The 13768-nt window shown below is 42.3% G+C and overlaps 1 protein-coding gene across 19 annotated transcripts in view; it reads right to left on the bottom strand.

Annotated features, from left to right (window-relative positions):
• Nucleotides 1-13411, bottom strand: part of GPATCH2L (G-patch domain containing 2 like) — a 75306-nt gene extending 61895 nt beyond the window's left edge. For 15 of the 19 annotated variants that reach the window (XR_012416013.1, XR_012416014.1, XR_012416016.1 and 12 more), the window contains exons 1-2: nucleotides 13325-13411; nucleotides 10273-10944 (exon numbers count right to left, since the gene is read on the bottom strand). Coding sequence is in view for 13 of the 19 variants with exons in the window: in XM_073997921.1 (XP_073854022.1) it covers nucleotides 10273-10934 (662 nt within the window). In the remaining 6 variants the exon portion in view is untranslated. Of the gene's footprint in view, nucleotides 1-10272; nucleotides 10945-12540; nucleotides 12783-13212 lie in introns of all 19 variants that reach the window. The other 4 variants (XM_073997920.1, XM_073997919.1, XM_073997917.1 and 1 more) reach the window with 3 other exon arrangements.
• Nucleotides 13412-13768: the final 357 nt, after the last annotated feature.

The raw sequence follows: 13768 nt of genomic DNA, 5'->3' as shown, positions 1-13768 counted from the left end.
AACTAGCAAAAATTCTTAGTTTTAAAACTGTAGATCAATAGCTTTTTATTCTATATTTTTTATATTTTTACATTCTATCTATAGATCAGTGTTTTGGTTGCATTATGTTCTATAATTTGAAACTCATACTTATTGGTAAAAGCAGAGTCAATAAAGTAAAAACCCAATCTCAGTACCAGAAACATCAAAAACTATGGTTCTCAACTAGAGACAATTTTGCAGCCCCTCTCCCAATTTGGCAATATCCAAAAACATTTTTGATACTCATGACTTGAAGCAGAGGAGGAGGAGTTGGTGAACTACTGACATTTAGTGGGCGGAGGCCAGGGATGCTGCTCAACATCCTGCAATGCACAGCACAGCCCCACAACAGAGAATTATCTGGCCCAAAATGCCAGTAGTGCCTAAGTTGCGAACCCTGATCCACGGTGATGAACAAAGCAGAGGGCTGGAAGAGGTAGGCCGTCCCGTTTAGGGAAACTACTTGAGAAGAGAGGAGCCTGTGCACGTTAGCTGGATGCAGCAGTCAACATCCCATAGAAGCAACAATACCACTTCCTTGCCATGGCTGGGCCAGGGCCTCAAATGATCTGAAGCCTCCAGATCCAGAAACAATCAGAAGGCAGCCGGACCTTCAGACAAACTGGTAGAACTGAAATTACTCACGAGTCATACAGTTCACCCTTCCTTGCCTAATCGGGGCAGAAAGAAGATCCTGTAACCATAGAAGAGAATGATCCATGGATCCAGAGAAAAAAAAATATCTTGCTCATCTCAATGTCCCCAATGCCTAGCATAGCGCCTGGCACATATCAGACATTCAGTAAATGTTACGTAAATGGAATGAACTTGTTCTAGACACCTCTGTTGCCTGCCCTTATACAGCCTTGTGGCATGTCACTTCAACTCTTTAGTCCTATTTCCCTACATGTAAAATGTGGATGGATTATTAAGGATGTGACAGTATGAGGTATGTGACCCTGCTTTGTGAACTCTAAAGCAATACACAAATGCAAAGGATGAAAGATTAGAAAGCTACTTCTAGGGCACCAAGTCTGTGTCTAAGTATTATTTTAGAGGTTAATAGTAGTAATTTCCTCACTGACAATCTTCTCATTAGAACAGTACTCTAAATTTTATCAGATGCAAACCTATTTTCATTTTAAATGGAAAAACAAATATGGCCTATGAAATCTATTATTTTTCCTGCACTGGGTTTCATCCAAAAGAGAGGAGGCACTACTCTCAGCCAAGATCTACAAGTGCCTCAGGAAGGGGTTTGCTACTTGAACTGAGTTTATTCAGAAAATTATTAATATAGAAGGCTACTATTAACGATACCAAAAATATCATTCACTGAGTTCGACTGCAGGCCAGGTAATATACTAAGCACTTTATACTAATTATTCTTCTTCTACCCCCAAACTCTACAAGGTAAATACATCAACCTCATGTTACATATGGAAAGGGGCTTAGAGAAAGTATACAAGTTATCCAAGATCGCACAGCAAGTAAGCATCAGAGCCAGGGCAGTGTATGTCTAAAGCCCATGTGTTCACTGAATGGCCACTACAACACAGAAAGCACAGATACTCATCTCATTTACTAAAGTCAATCAAATGTTTCCCTATTCAGAAGATACCTCTGAATTCCAGGACTTTTCATTCTCCTGAAGATGCAAACAGATTAACTGAGCTAAGGAAGAAGTATTCGTTTGCTTTTAGCTACTTAAAACTTTCAGGCACAGCTGAAACTGCAGCTGTGCCTTGACTACTATCCCTTATCAGCAAATAATACATCATATATGCTGAACCCTAAGAAAACTAATTATAAACTCACTTTGGAAAGAAGCTTTCCTTCTTAATGCTGTATCTTGAATTCAATTAACACTCATTTTCGGCATGCTGACATAAAATACACCAAAACATATTCTCAGGGACCCATACCTCACTTGCCTTTATGGTTCCTGAATGCTCTTCCTTTGAAATCAAAGTAAAAACATTCTCTTAATGAGTTCAGGAGAAATAGCAGAGTCTCAGAATACTATTCCTGACTTTAGCATCACACAAGGCTAGGAAAAAAATGTTTCAGGCCAGTAGTCATCTGTGGTAACCAGACTCCCAAGATGACTCCCAATTACCCAACCTCCTATTAATGCACACCCCGGTGTAGTACTTCTCACACTGCACCAGGTCTGGTCTGTATAACTGATCACACACAGCAGAAGCAATAGGTTGCCACTTCTGAGATTAGGTTACACAAGACCGTGGCTTTCACTGTGGGCTCTCTTTCTGACTCTCCTCATCCCTCTCAGATCACTTACTCAAGGGGAAGCCAACTATCATGTCCTGAGGACGCTGATGGGCATGCGGAGGGGCCCATGTGAAAAGGGACTGAGACTCTAAGTCCAACAGCTTTATGAGGAAATGAGCTCTGCCAACAGCCATGTGAGTGAGCTTGGAAGCAAATCCTTCGGCCCTAGTAGAGCCTTGACAGAACTGAGGTCCCTGCCGACAGTTAGACTATAACCTCGTAAGAAGACTCAACTAGAAACATCCAGCTAAGTCACTCTCAGATTCCAAGTGATAAAATGTTCATTGTTTAGCGCTAGTAATTTTTTTTGTTTGTTTATTTTTTTTGAGATGGAGTTTCCCTCTGTCGCCCAGGGTGGAGTGCAGTGGCGCGATCTTGGCTTACTGCAACCTCCACCTCCCAGGTTCAGGCAATTCTCCTGTCTCAGTCTCCCGAGTAGCTAAGATTACAGGACTATGCTACCACGCCTGGCTAATTTTCATATTTTTAGTAGAAACAAGGTTTCACCATAGTGGTCAGGCTGGTCTCAAACTCCTGATCTTAGGTGATTCACCCGCCTAAGCCTCCCAAAGTGCTGGGATAACAAGCATGAGCCACTGCGCCCAGCCTAGAGCTAATAAGTTGTGGGCAAATTTTTCTGCAGCAACAGATAATACAGAATCTTTGAAACTAATTCCCTTCTTCCTAAACAGTAGCTTCTAGTTTCAACAAAACAAACCCCCGCTCTGAATTCCCACTATTGCCAGGGGGAGCAGGGGGCAGAAAAAAGCAAGGCACATCCTCTGATCTGAGAGCTTGCTAATTCTTTCATACTCCTAACCACAGAAGACTATAAAGTGAGAACTGAAAGAGTAACTTATACCTGTTCCTATTATAATAAGGAGCTACAGAATTACTTTATCACCTGTAATCAAAAGTTGGTATTAATAAGTTACCATCTGGGTTTGTTTCTCCCCATTTAAGAGCTTATTAACCAAGTAGCTTAATAAGAGGTGTTTTTTGCATCTAATTAATAGACATCTTAAAATACAGTTTATGGCTTACATCATTTCTAAAAAACTTTTCTTAGTAAATAATAATGCGCTTAACAAAAATAAAAGTTGTTTCAGAATTTAGAAAAACGTGGGAAAAAGTCACTCTTAAATCTACTGCCCAAAGGTATTTTTGCTCTATTATTTTCCAGGGTAGAGGTGGCACATTGTAACCCTTTGTAATCAGACTTCTGAATCTAGTAGTACACAAGACTGAGGGAGAGGTTATTCAGAGAAATATCGCACATCAGTTCCGAAATTATTCCTATAAGTAATAAGAATATATAATAGAAGAATTTGTTTTTCAGTTTCATTCAGACGGTGACATGAAAGGCAGCAACCTCCCCAGGTTGACAGGTTCGATACTGCGACCAGTACAATCAGGTACACTTTCCAGAGATACAATTTTCCTCAGGACTCTGCTATTGAGCTGGGGGCTGTGCCTCAAGACATCCCTTTTCTTAGAGCTAACAGTTATTCACCTTCAGGTAGATGAAACGTCTTCTCAGAGTAAATTTTTAAAGAGCATGGATTCTGGGGCCTGCATATCTAAGAATGTCTTTCTGCTGCCTTTCCATATAAAATGTACCTTTACTGTATATAAAATGCAAGGTGAAGTGAGTCACTTTTTCCCTCTCAAAACTCTATGGGCAAATGTAGCCCTTAACACTTACTATTGTAGGGATGAATGTCAGTTTTATTTTCATGTCCCACCCCCAACTTTTTTTTTAAGAGACAGTATCCCTCTCTGCCAACCAAGCTCTGGAGTGCAGTGTTGTAATCATAGCTCAGTGCAGTCTTGAACTCCTGGGCTCAAGGGATCCTCCTGCCTCAGCGTCCCAAAGTGTTAGGAATACAGGTCTGAGCCACTGCACCAAAGCTTCAATCCCTTTTAAGAGTTTTCTTTCCTTAGTCCTGAGCATATGTGAAAAAAAGAAAAACTAAAATAAAATACTTTTTAAAAAGATCCATTTCAGTAGAGGTATCTTCTCATTAATTTTCTCTTCTAAACTTTAGACTTCATTTTTCTTTTCTTTTTTTTTTTTTTTTTTTGAGACGGAGTCTTGCTCTGTCGCCCAGGCTGGAGTGCAGTGGCCGGATCTCAGCTCACTGCAAGCTCCGCCTCCCGGGTTTATGCCATTCTCCTGCCTCAGCCTCCCGAGTAGCTGGGACTACCGGCGCCCACCACCTCGCCCGGCTAGTTTTTTGTATTTTTTAGTGGAGACAGGGTTTCACCATGTTAGCCCATGTTGGGATGGTCTCGATCTCCTGACCTCGTGATCCACCCGTCTCGGCCTCCCAAAGTGCTGGGATTACAGGCTTGAGCCACCGCGCCCAGCCTAGACTTCATTTTTCAACTCAAGAACACTTTTTTCTCTTCAGTTGTATCTTCTTCTTCTCCAGCACTTTAGTTTCTTCCTTGGGAATATTTACACACTCACAGATTTGGCCTCTTCAGAGCTACTAAGTTCTACGGCGATTTTTTTCTGTAGCAATAGAGAATACAGATGGCCTATTGCCAAGGTTTCCTCAAACTACAAGGCTGATAGAACTGCACTCGACAATGAAATGGAGGCCCACATGAGAAGTGCTGGGCCTGCCCTGAAGGTAGATAGCAAGCCTCTGCATCCTTTCTCTACAGTCACCTTGAGGTTCAGAAATGCAAGGCCAGTTTCAGTCAGAAAATCAGGCAGCTACAGTTTGAGGCAGGGTGTGGTTCCATCCTTCTCTTCCCATTGAGTATCTTTCAGTTTCTGGTTTTTTTTTTTTTTTTTTTTGAGATGGAGTCTCACTCTGTCACCCAGGCTCCAAGGCAGTGGCGTGATCTTGGCTCATTGCAAGCTCCACCTCCCAGGTTCACACCATTCTCCTGTCTGAGCCTCTCGAGCAGCTGGGATTACAGGCGCCCACCACCACACCCGGCTAACTTTTTTGTATTTTTAGTAGAGTCGGAGTTTCACCATGTTAGCCAGGATGGTCTTGATCTTCTGACCTTGTGATCCACGCGCCTCGGCTTCCCAAAGTGCTGGGATTACAGGCGTGAGCCATCACACCTGGCCTAAGTATCTTTCAGTTTCTATTTGGTGGCTCTAACTCCCAGAATACACTTAGATAGGGAAGCTTAGTGTTTTCTGTGTGTATCTGTGTTTGAGGGTAAGAAGCAATTATAGGGTATTGAGTCCTAGAAAGCACAGTCTTCAAGAATAAAGATTCCAGTTGACATGGGTAGAGAAGTGCATTCTGGAGATAGTACATTCTGAGGACTGTTGTGTTTTCTACACCTTCATTTATGGCACACTCCTGGAATGGGGTCGGAATCAGGCAGTGAGGGTTGGATGATCCTATCTCAGCCCAGCATAGCTGTATGAGATAAAAGCTTCCCAGTAGCACTGGGAGCACTGGGCTAGGGGCTCTGCATATTCTCTTGGCCAGTTGTAGATCTGAGAATGGCATGTTAACTATGTCCATGGGAGTAGAGAATGGGACCAATGGTAATCTATGCACCCTTGCTGGCAAATACCAAGAGGCCTTCGAACAAATTCTGCAAAATAAGAGAAAAGGGAATATCATTCTAAAAGTTCAGAGAAAGAACGAATCTTTGAAGATGACTGCCAGTGGAAACCACAAGAATTCAAGTGGGCAGTTGAGGCTACTTACCAGTTAAGATGTTACGATGTTGGGAGGTAGACTATGACTGAAAAGAATCACGGCATCTCAGTGTTACAAGGGATTTCAGAAGTCTTCCGTTCAACCCTCTCAACTCCACAGCAACTAAGTAAGCAGTCAGAAAGCCCATGTTTGAATCCCCCCGACTTATCTAGAAGTCATTACGTATTACATGGTGAAACAATTCGCTTCATTTTTACAGAGTCCTAATTTTTAGAATGCTATTTTTTATCCGCAGCAACATTTAACACTCTGTACTTTCTATTCCTGAGTTCTGTCCTGTGGAGCCACATGGAATAATCCCAATATTTCTTTTAAGAGGTAGACTCTTTCAAGAGATGGATGTTTCTTTCAAGACATAGACCTTCAAGTACAATAGTATCATATCTACCTCCCAAGGTGTGTTTTTCAGTTGTCCCTAAGGATACTAGCAGAACTGTGAATATATCCATATAAGCACACTATGCTAGATTCGAGAATCTCACATGCAATACTACCAACTGCAACAATAGTAAATACACTCTTGGTCAGCATCCCTACTTACAGAATAGAAATCAGAACACCCCCATCTACCACACATATTCTTTTACACAGCTCCAGGAACCCCTGATTAATGACCTCCACTTGCAAAGGAGGCTACTTACCTTAACCATGAAATAATGAATGCTATTGATCCAACAAGCTACTGCTATAGAGTGTTATTGATCACCCAATCTTTGGTTAAAACGGTCCTCATTTAGCAATTTCACTGTCACAAACACCTGGAGCAAAGCACACTCATAATTAAAGAGTTTGGGGGAGTTAAAGTGAGAGGTGATGGACAGAGATCTCAGCTTTCTCCCATTTATTCTTGCTTCTGAGCTATTGTTTGTGTCAGAAGGGATATTGATTTTCTATAAAAATAAGAAAACAAGAGGCACCAAGGGGCCGCAGAAGGTCAGCCTGGGCTGGAGAAGGAGGGGGTAGGTTTAGCACTCTATCTCTGTCACTTGCCTTCCAAGAGAGGAGAATCTTTTCTTTCCTGTGAGATCAGCCTCTAATACATCACCTTAGGAAGGCTCCTGAATGTGACTTCTGGCCATCACCCAACCAATTCACTTATGAAAAAAAAAGAAGCTATACTATATTCAAGGGGAACAAACAAATGATGTGTTAGTAAAGAATAGAGCAAAATTAGGCTACAGTCACCTAATAGCTAATAGCTATTAATAGCTGCTATATAGACAATTTAAATAAAGATCAGTAGAAAATAATTTTACAGTAATTGTTCTACTTTAGAATACTCATAAATACACATACACAGAAAAATATTAAAATAAGTTTGATCTCTATGCAAGCAGGAAAAAACTATTATACCATAACCATTTTTAGTTCCTCAAAACTTGTGAGGGATTGGCTGGTGTAATATTAAAGGAAGACCAGAAACAGAAAAGCAAACAAATATTGATGAAGTCTATAACTACTCCATGTTTAGTTCACAAACACTGAGTTTAAGGAAATTAGAAATAGGCTGATTGAGACATACATTTTCAAATCCAAAACACCTAAAACATGCTTTAAAAAAAAACCCAAAAACTCTACCATTGACCAGGCTAAGCTAAACTTAACAATCAACTTCATCTTAATAATCTTACAACGTGGATCATTACTCTGACAACCCTCAATATCACTGCTAAAAAGTAAAATTCTACATTTTGATCTGTATGTGAACAGTGGCACATCCAAGTAGATTTATGAAAGGGTAACCAAGAAGATTCTTGAAAGTATTTCTTTTAAAAATGCAGGGGAAACAAAAAAGTAGAAAATTATTGACAGAATTAACAAACTGACCAAGACAGTATAATATCCAAATCATAAGCTATTATCTACTTACACTCTAATGCTAGTCCTTCTTAAAGGTGTGCCTAACAATTAAGGGAGATTTTAGTTCCACTCTCCTCTTGAAGAGAGGCTGAACACCACATGCGGTCAAAGAGTAAGAATCACCCCCTCTCCCACAGAATGGATTTAGGGGAAAAAAAATACAAAGCACTTATGTTTGTAACTACAGATGAATCGAGACAAGTCAAGGGGAATTTAGAACTCCTAAATAACTAGAAGATTTTAAAGAACTTTCCTCATGCCATGTGTGCCACCACTCCGCCCATTATTCCTTCACAGCTACAAGCCCTTTAGCATCTACATATTGAAAGAACTCTCAAGTAAGGGGCCAGGGTAATAGCCCAAATGGGTGAATGAGGTCTCCTCAATTTGAAAAGAGGAAGAATTTCACAAGAATTCCCATCCACTTAATTTTATCCAGACTCTCAGGTAACGAGAATTTATATTATTACATCCTGACTAGAATGTGCAATAGATGTGTCTGGAGTAAGAAGGAACAGAAAAGAGTGAAGCATCTCATGCTAGATTATAGGCTCTGCATCTGGAGCCACACTTGAGCTGTTATCTCAGAGCAGACAGAGTTAACAGTCTCTCTTTCACATACAGTTATGTCGTAGTTTAATAAGAAATTATGGGGAAGAAACATACACAAAGCTACTATCCCAAAAGGCTACTGTTAAAATCACCATTCTCAATACTAAGAAGAATTCTATTTGGTATATATGCTCAGTATTAAAACAAACTTGAATATCTCAGTAGAGGGTTTCAATAGTGTGAAAGGCTACAAGTTGACTAAGCATTTCTTGTTTGATTAAAAATAGTCTGATGAGGAAAATAAATACCTTTATAATCCAAATATATACATATAAATTCTGTAAATAGACCTTAGAAGGAAGGAGGCATTAGAGGAAAATTAGGAAAGTCAAAATATGAGCCTATCTCAATATAGTCTGCAGACTGGCAAATATAAAGTTAATAAGAAAAAGTTTAAAAGCTGGATTAAAAACCATCCATGAAAGGTACAGGTAAACAGACCTAAGCAGCTTTTCCTGTTACTGACACAGCCTCACCTCAGAGTTCCTAAGATTAATGTCTTTGTTTTTAAGATAAACTTCAGAAAGGTCATCTGTTCTACAGCTGGGAAAGTTAAATTGAGACAGAACAACTCAAAGGGCAGCAGAACGTGGTGGTTACGAATGAGCTTTGGAATCAGGCTTGATTCCCCGTTTTGGCACTGGGTGACCTTAGGCAAATTATCTAAGCTCTTATAACCTCAGCTTCCCTTCTATAAATACAAATAGTGGTATCCACCAGATAGTGGAATTGTAAACATTAAATAAGAGTATATGTTAAGTCCATAGTACAGTGCCTGGCCCATAGTTAAGTGCTTAATAAATGTCAACTAATATTAACAATAATAGAATACACTGGTTCTCAACAGGGAGTACTCGATCCACCTAGGGATCACCCCTGGAGGCTTTTGGGTTGATACAATGAAAAGGGGGTGTGAACAATGCAGAGATGCTAAATATTCTGCAATGCACCATAAAGAACTGTCCCATCCAAAACACCAATGGCATCCTCGCTATTAAGTAAAAGATAATCACAGATTAAGATTAATAACATTAAAGTATCAAGCTGGGGGGTATCAATGTTCCTAGGACTATCTGAGATGTAAAAGCTAAAAAATGTCACCAAAACTACACTTACATTTCTAAACACGTACCCATTAGAGACAAATTTTTCTGGCTTGATCACATCTGATGTAAGACTAATGGGACTTGGTACTGTTATTTTCAAAGCCCACCATGTGTTCAGACAATTTGAATGTCAGCCATAAAAAAATAAATTCAATATAGTCAAACCACGAGTAGCAGAAAACAAAATTATAGCCAAAAAGTATCTAAAGCCATGATTCTTAATGAGGACAGGCAACTTAACGGAACATTTATAAACTCCATATGCCTGGTGCTAACATTTTCTCTTTCTCACACACACATGCACACACACGCACACGCACACACACACACACACACACACCAGCCTCTGCTGAGACCTGAGTTCTAAAAAACAATATTTATGTACAAACTACATGGCATAATAAGCAACAAATTGTTTTTTAAAATTATTAGCTGTGCATTTGAGGTACGCGTTTTAAACAGTTTTTACAAACAACTGTGTTTCTACAGCCTTCCTGACAGAGGGAAATAGACACTTGAATGGTACCTTAAAAAGCTAAACTACTGACTGATTCAAGGAAGTCTTCAAAGTCAATACCACAGTGGCTGGTTTGAAAGAAGGTGAACCCACTAAGACTGCGGATGTGTACTTTGGGAAACATTAACCAGGAAAATCTTTGACTTAGTAAGGGAGATCTCACCATTCTGACATGTTCTCATCAGAGCCCTGTTTTTGTTCATCTGTTTCACACTCCATCCTTTCTTTCCTTCCTGCTTTGCTTAGGAAAGTCCTGTTTTCTGCTGATTCACACAATCCGTGGCCTGATGAGGTCCAGGGAGTATTCTCCTTCCAGCGGGACAGACGCTGCTTCTTAGCAGATTTGAACCTGCAGCCTCTCTCATAGCTCCAATCTGACACCTTCAGTTTCTGCTGAAGGCTAGCAGCCACCTCTGATGTCACTCGCTTCACCTTCCGCCTGCGCCTGAGTGGTCGACAAGGTGCATTTTCAGTAAAGGAGTCAGATTCATGCCAAGAATGCTGCTTACTCTTAACAATGGCATTGAGAGCTGGGTGTCGTTTGGCCACCATTGTGTCATCAGAGTCACTAAAATTGGTCACGGGAGCCACTTCTCGACAGTCCTTAGTGGCCTCATCCAGACTTGACTCAGAGGCCTCGCTGTAGCAGCAGGTATGCTCTGCCAGGTGAGTGAAGTCAGAACGACGCTTCCGACCTCGGCGTTTCCGAAGCTGCCTCCTCTGCTGCCGGGGGCTCAGGGCCATCTCCTCCCACAGCTCACCAAGCTTATTCTGCTCAGATGTCTGCTCCAAGGCTGAGGCTAAGTCGTGTACCAGCTCATCCATGAGGCCACATCTGCCAAAAGGAAGTTTGGCGGGGGGTGGGGGGGAGAAAGAAAAGAAAAAGAAAAAGAAAGCCTGAAAAGGATCTGTTGTTTCGGAATAATTTGATGAAACAGATCATGGTAGTCCACAGTACTGCCTGTCTAAATGAAATAAGTCACCTTTCATCTGGCTACACTTAGATTCTGTTCCTACCACTTCCTAAAGCCACTAAAAATAGATGTTTTGTCCCTTGTTAAACGCCTGAAGTCAACATATTCTTAAGCACAAAAACCTACTCACCAGATGACAACTGGGACAGGACCCAAAACAAATTCGGGGGACTAGATCCTTCTCACTTTTCCCCAGTTAAACTTGTCACTGAATTACCTAATGATGAGATCCAGAAAGATTAGAGGCTGTCTCACTAGACAGGAGTAGAAAAACATACAACTTCAAAATCACACTAGAGTTGCAGAAACACAGAGCAGGACACGGTCTCATCGAGGTATTGAGAATGAATGAAAAACTGTTCTTTGGCCTGGGGTCACTGCTGACAATGACCATGGCAGAAAGAAACAGAAAGACAACTTAGTGATACCCTTTAAGGAAGAATGCAGTTTTCATGATCCAAGAAATTGTAGTGGCCAGGTTTGAAGTCAGAATGGAGAAGAGACTAAGTTTGCACCCATTCTGGTACCAACTACCACCTGGAAGCTACCAGGTATAGAACCTTATACAGTAGGTCATATATTTTTGAATAATTAACAATTTTTAAGCCCCTCTCCTACTCTTCAGAAAATAAATGTCCGAATGTCCGTCCTAGTTATGTGCTTCAGTGCCACACAATCACACAAAAATAGGATACAACAGCAGCTGAAATGACAGGGATAGGGTGAAGTTTCTAAGATTTCTGGCTGAACTGCTTTCCAAAATTTCTTATTTTTCTGTTTATCCTCAAACCAAACATCACACTTCAGGAGTCACTTCAGAGGCAAACATTTCAACAAATGAGAGTAGTAGGAACAATCTTCAAAATTCCCTCTTAAGGGGAAATGTTTAATTTGTATAGCAGCTAATTAAATACACATTAAACTTTTAGCACTTTTCCCTTGCCTCTATGCCCAAAGTATTTCAATATCATGTTAAAATTCTATGTGGTGCCGCTCTCTCACCATATTCCCATTCATTCAGTTTTCACTTTGCAAAGGGCTTTCTAAAACCTGTTTTCACGCTGTGCCTATGCCAATGAATTTAAAGACAGGAAAACAGTCCTGGGGCTTATCTGCCACACCTGTAGGAGCAATGGTGACACCTACTTCCAAAACTACCATACAAACGAAGCTTCTCAAAGTGTCCAAAGGCACATACATTTAAACAAGACCAAGTTCTTTTAAGCATTAAGAAGTGATTTATTAACAGCTGTGAAAAGAAGGGGAAAAAATGGAAAAAAAAAAAAAAGTGGATTAAAATGCCATGATTGAGGTTTGGGAGACAACTGTCCCTAAGACCAAAATAAAGAAACAAGTGGGAACAGCATGCCTAAATCTACTTCCCTAATAAAGAATTACTGCTTTAAAAACTCAGGCAACTAAAATACAAAAAAATAATAATAATAACAAATAAAAACCTCAGGCAGAATAGCACAAACTTGAACACGGAACGAAGTCACCAAACAACTGGTAGTCGAATGCTTGTGCAGAATCCTTTCCTGCCTCAAAGCCTGTAATTCGAACAGTGGGTGACAGAAGAACCCTAGGGCTCCCCCCATCTCCAGTCGCGGGTGCACACTCTCGAGAGGACCCGGCGTCCAGGCACGCACCCGGGTAGAGATGAGGCTGAGTCACGCACAGGAAGGAACGGGTAGGGCAGCTGGTGGACAGCAAGTAAGAAGAGAAACAGGAGCAGGGTGGAAGTGAGGGGCGGAGTAGGAGGTGGGAGAGGCAGGAGGCAACTTCTCATTTGGGCTCACCAGGGGCGGGGGTCGGCTCTTCTAGGGCAGAAACTGAAAAAATGCAAGTCGTGGCGACTGAGCTCCCTCCGGGATCGGGGGTCGCAACACGGCCACATATGTGAGAAAAACTGTGTTTCGAAGGACTCTCCACCTCGCCCCGGCCCGTCCCTGAGGGCTGGGGCGACCATGGCTCGGGACACCAAGCCCTCACGCTGCCGCCAGCCCCAGAGAGGCAGAAAGAAGAAAGAGGAAGAGGGGGCTGTGGCCCCGAAGACGGCCCGACCCACATCCCCAGGGATGGTGACAAGGGCCCTGAAAAGCAAGGCCCCACCACCCTCACCCTCCGGCCAGCTGCCGCAGCCCCAAGACGCCCTTAGCCGCTCAGCCGCGGCTTGGCGCTCCGATCCCCTCTGGTACTAGCCCCCAGGACCCCAACACTAAAACCACTCCTCCCCCTCACCAGCTGCCGCAGCCACCTCCAACGGCCGCCGCTTTTTGGGCCGACTCTCACCGCCAGGGCTTCCCTCTCTGACCTCATTTCCGGTCTGGGCCGGAGGGGTGGGGCGGCGGCGAGTGGGAGGGGCTGGCTGCAAGATTGGGCCCCTGACCCATTGCTTCCGCCCGTGGCCACACCCACTTCCGCCCCGTGGTGGGCGGAGCCACAGGAAGCCAGAAGATGGGGCAGGGGACAAGGAGGGGTGCTGAGTAAGGTCTGGCCGGGAAAGGGCGTTTCACGGGTTGAGGTGCCCATGTGGGGAAAGACCCCTGCATGCTGGCCTCATCTTCCTTATGGGCGTCCAGAAATTGGGCGCTAGGCAGGGGTGTCAGCTTCCCCCTTGCTTTCTGACCTTTTTAATGGGCCTATGAAGTTGAAGAGAAAAGGATCTTAATGACGTCTACCCTG

The sequence above is a fragment of the Macaca fascicularis genome, chromosome 7 (genome assembly GCF_037993035.2).
Source record: "Macaca fascicularis isolate 582-1 chromosome 7, T2T-MFA8v1.1".
In the NCBI taxonomy this organism is placed as follows: Eukaryota; Metazoa; Chordata; class Mammalia; order Primates; family Cercopithecidae; genus Macaca; species Macaca fascicularis.
This window is presented reverse-complemented; position numbering and strand designations above follow the sequence as displayed.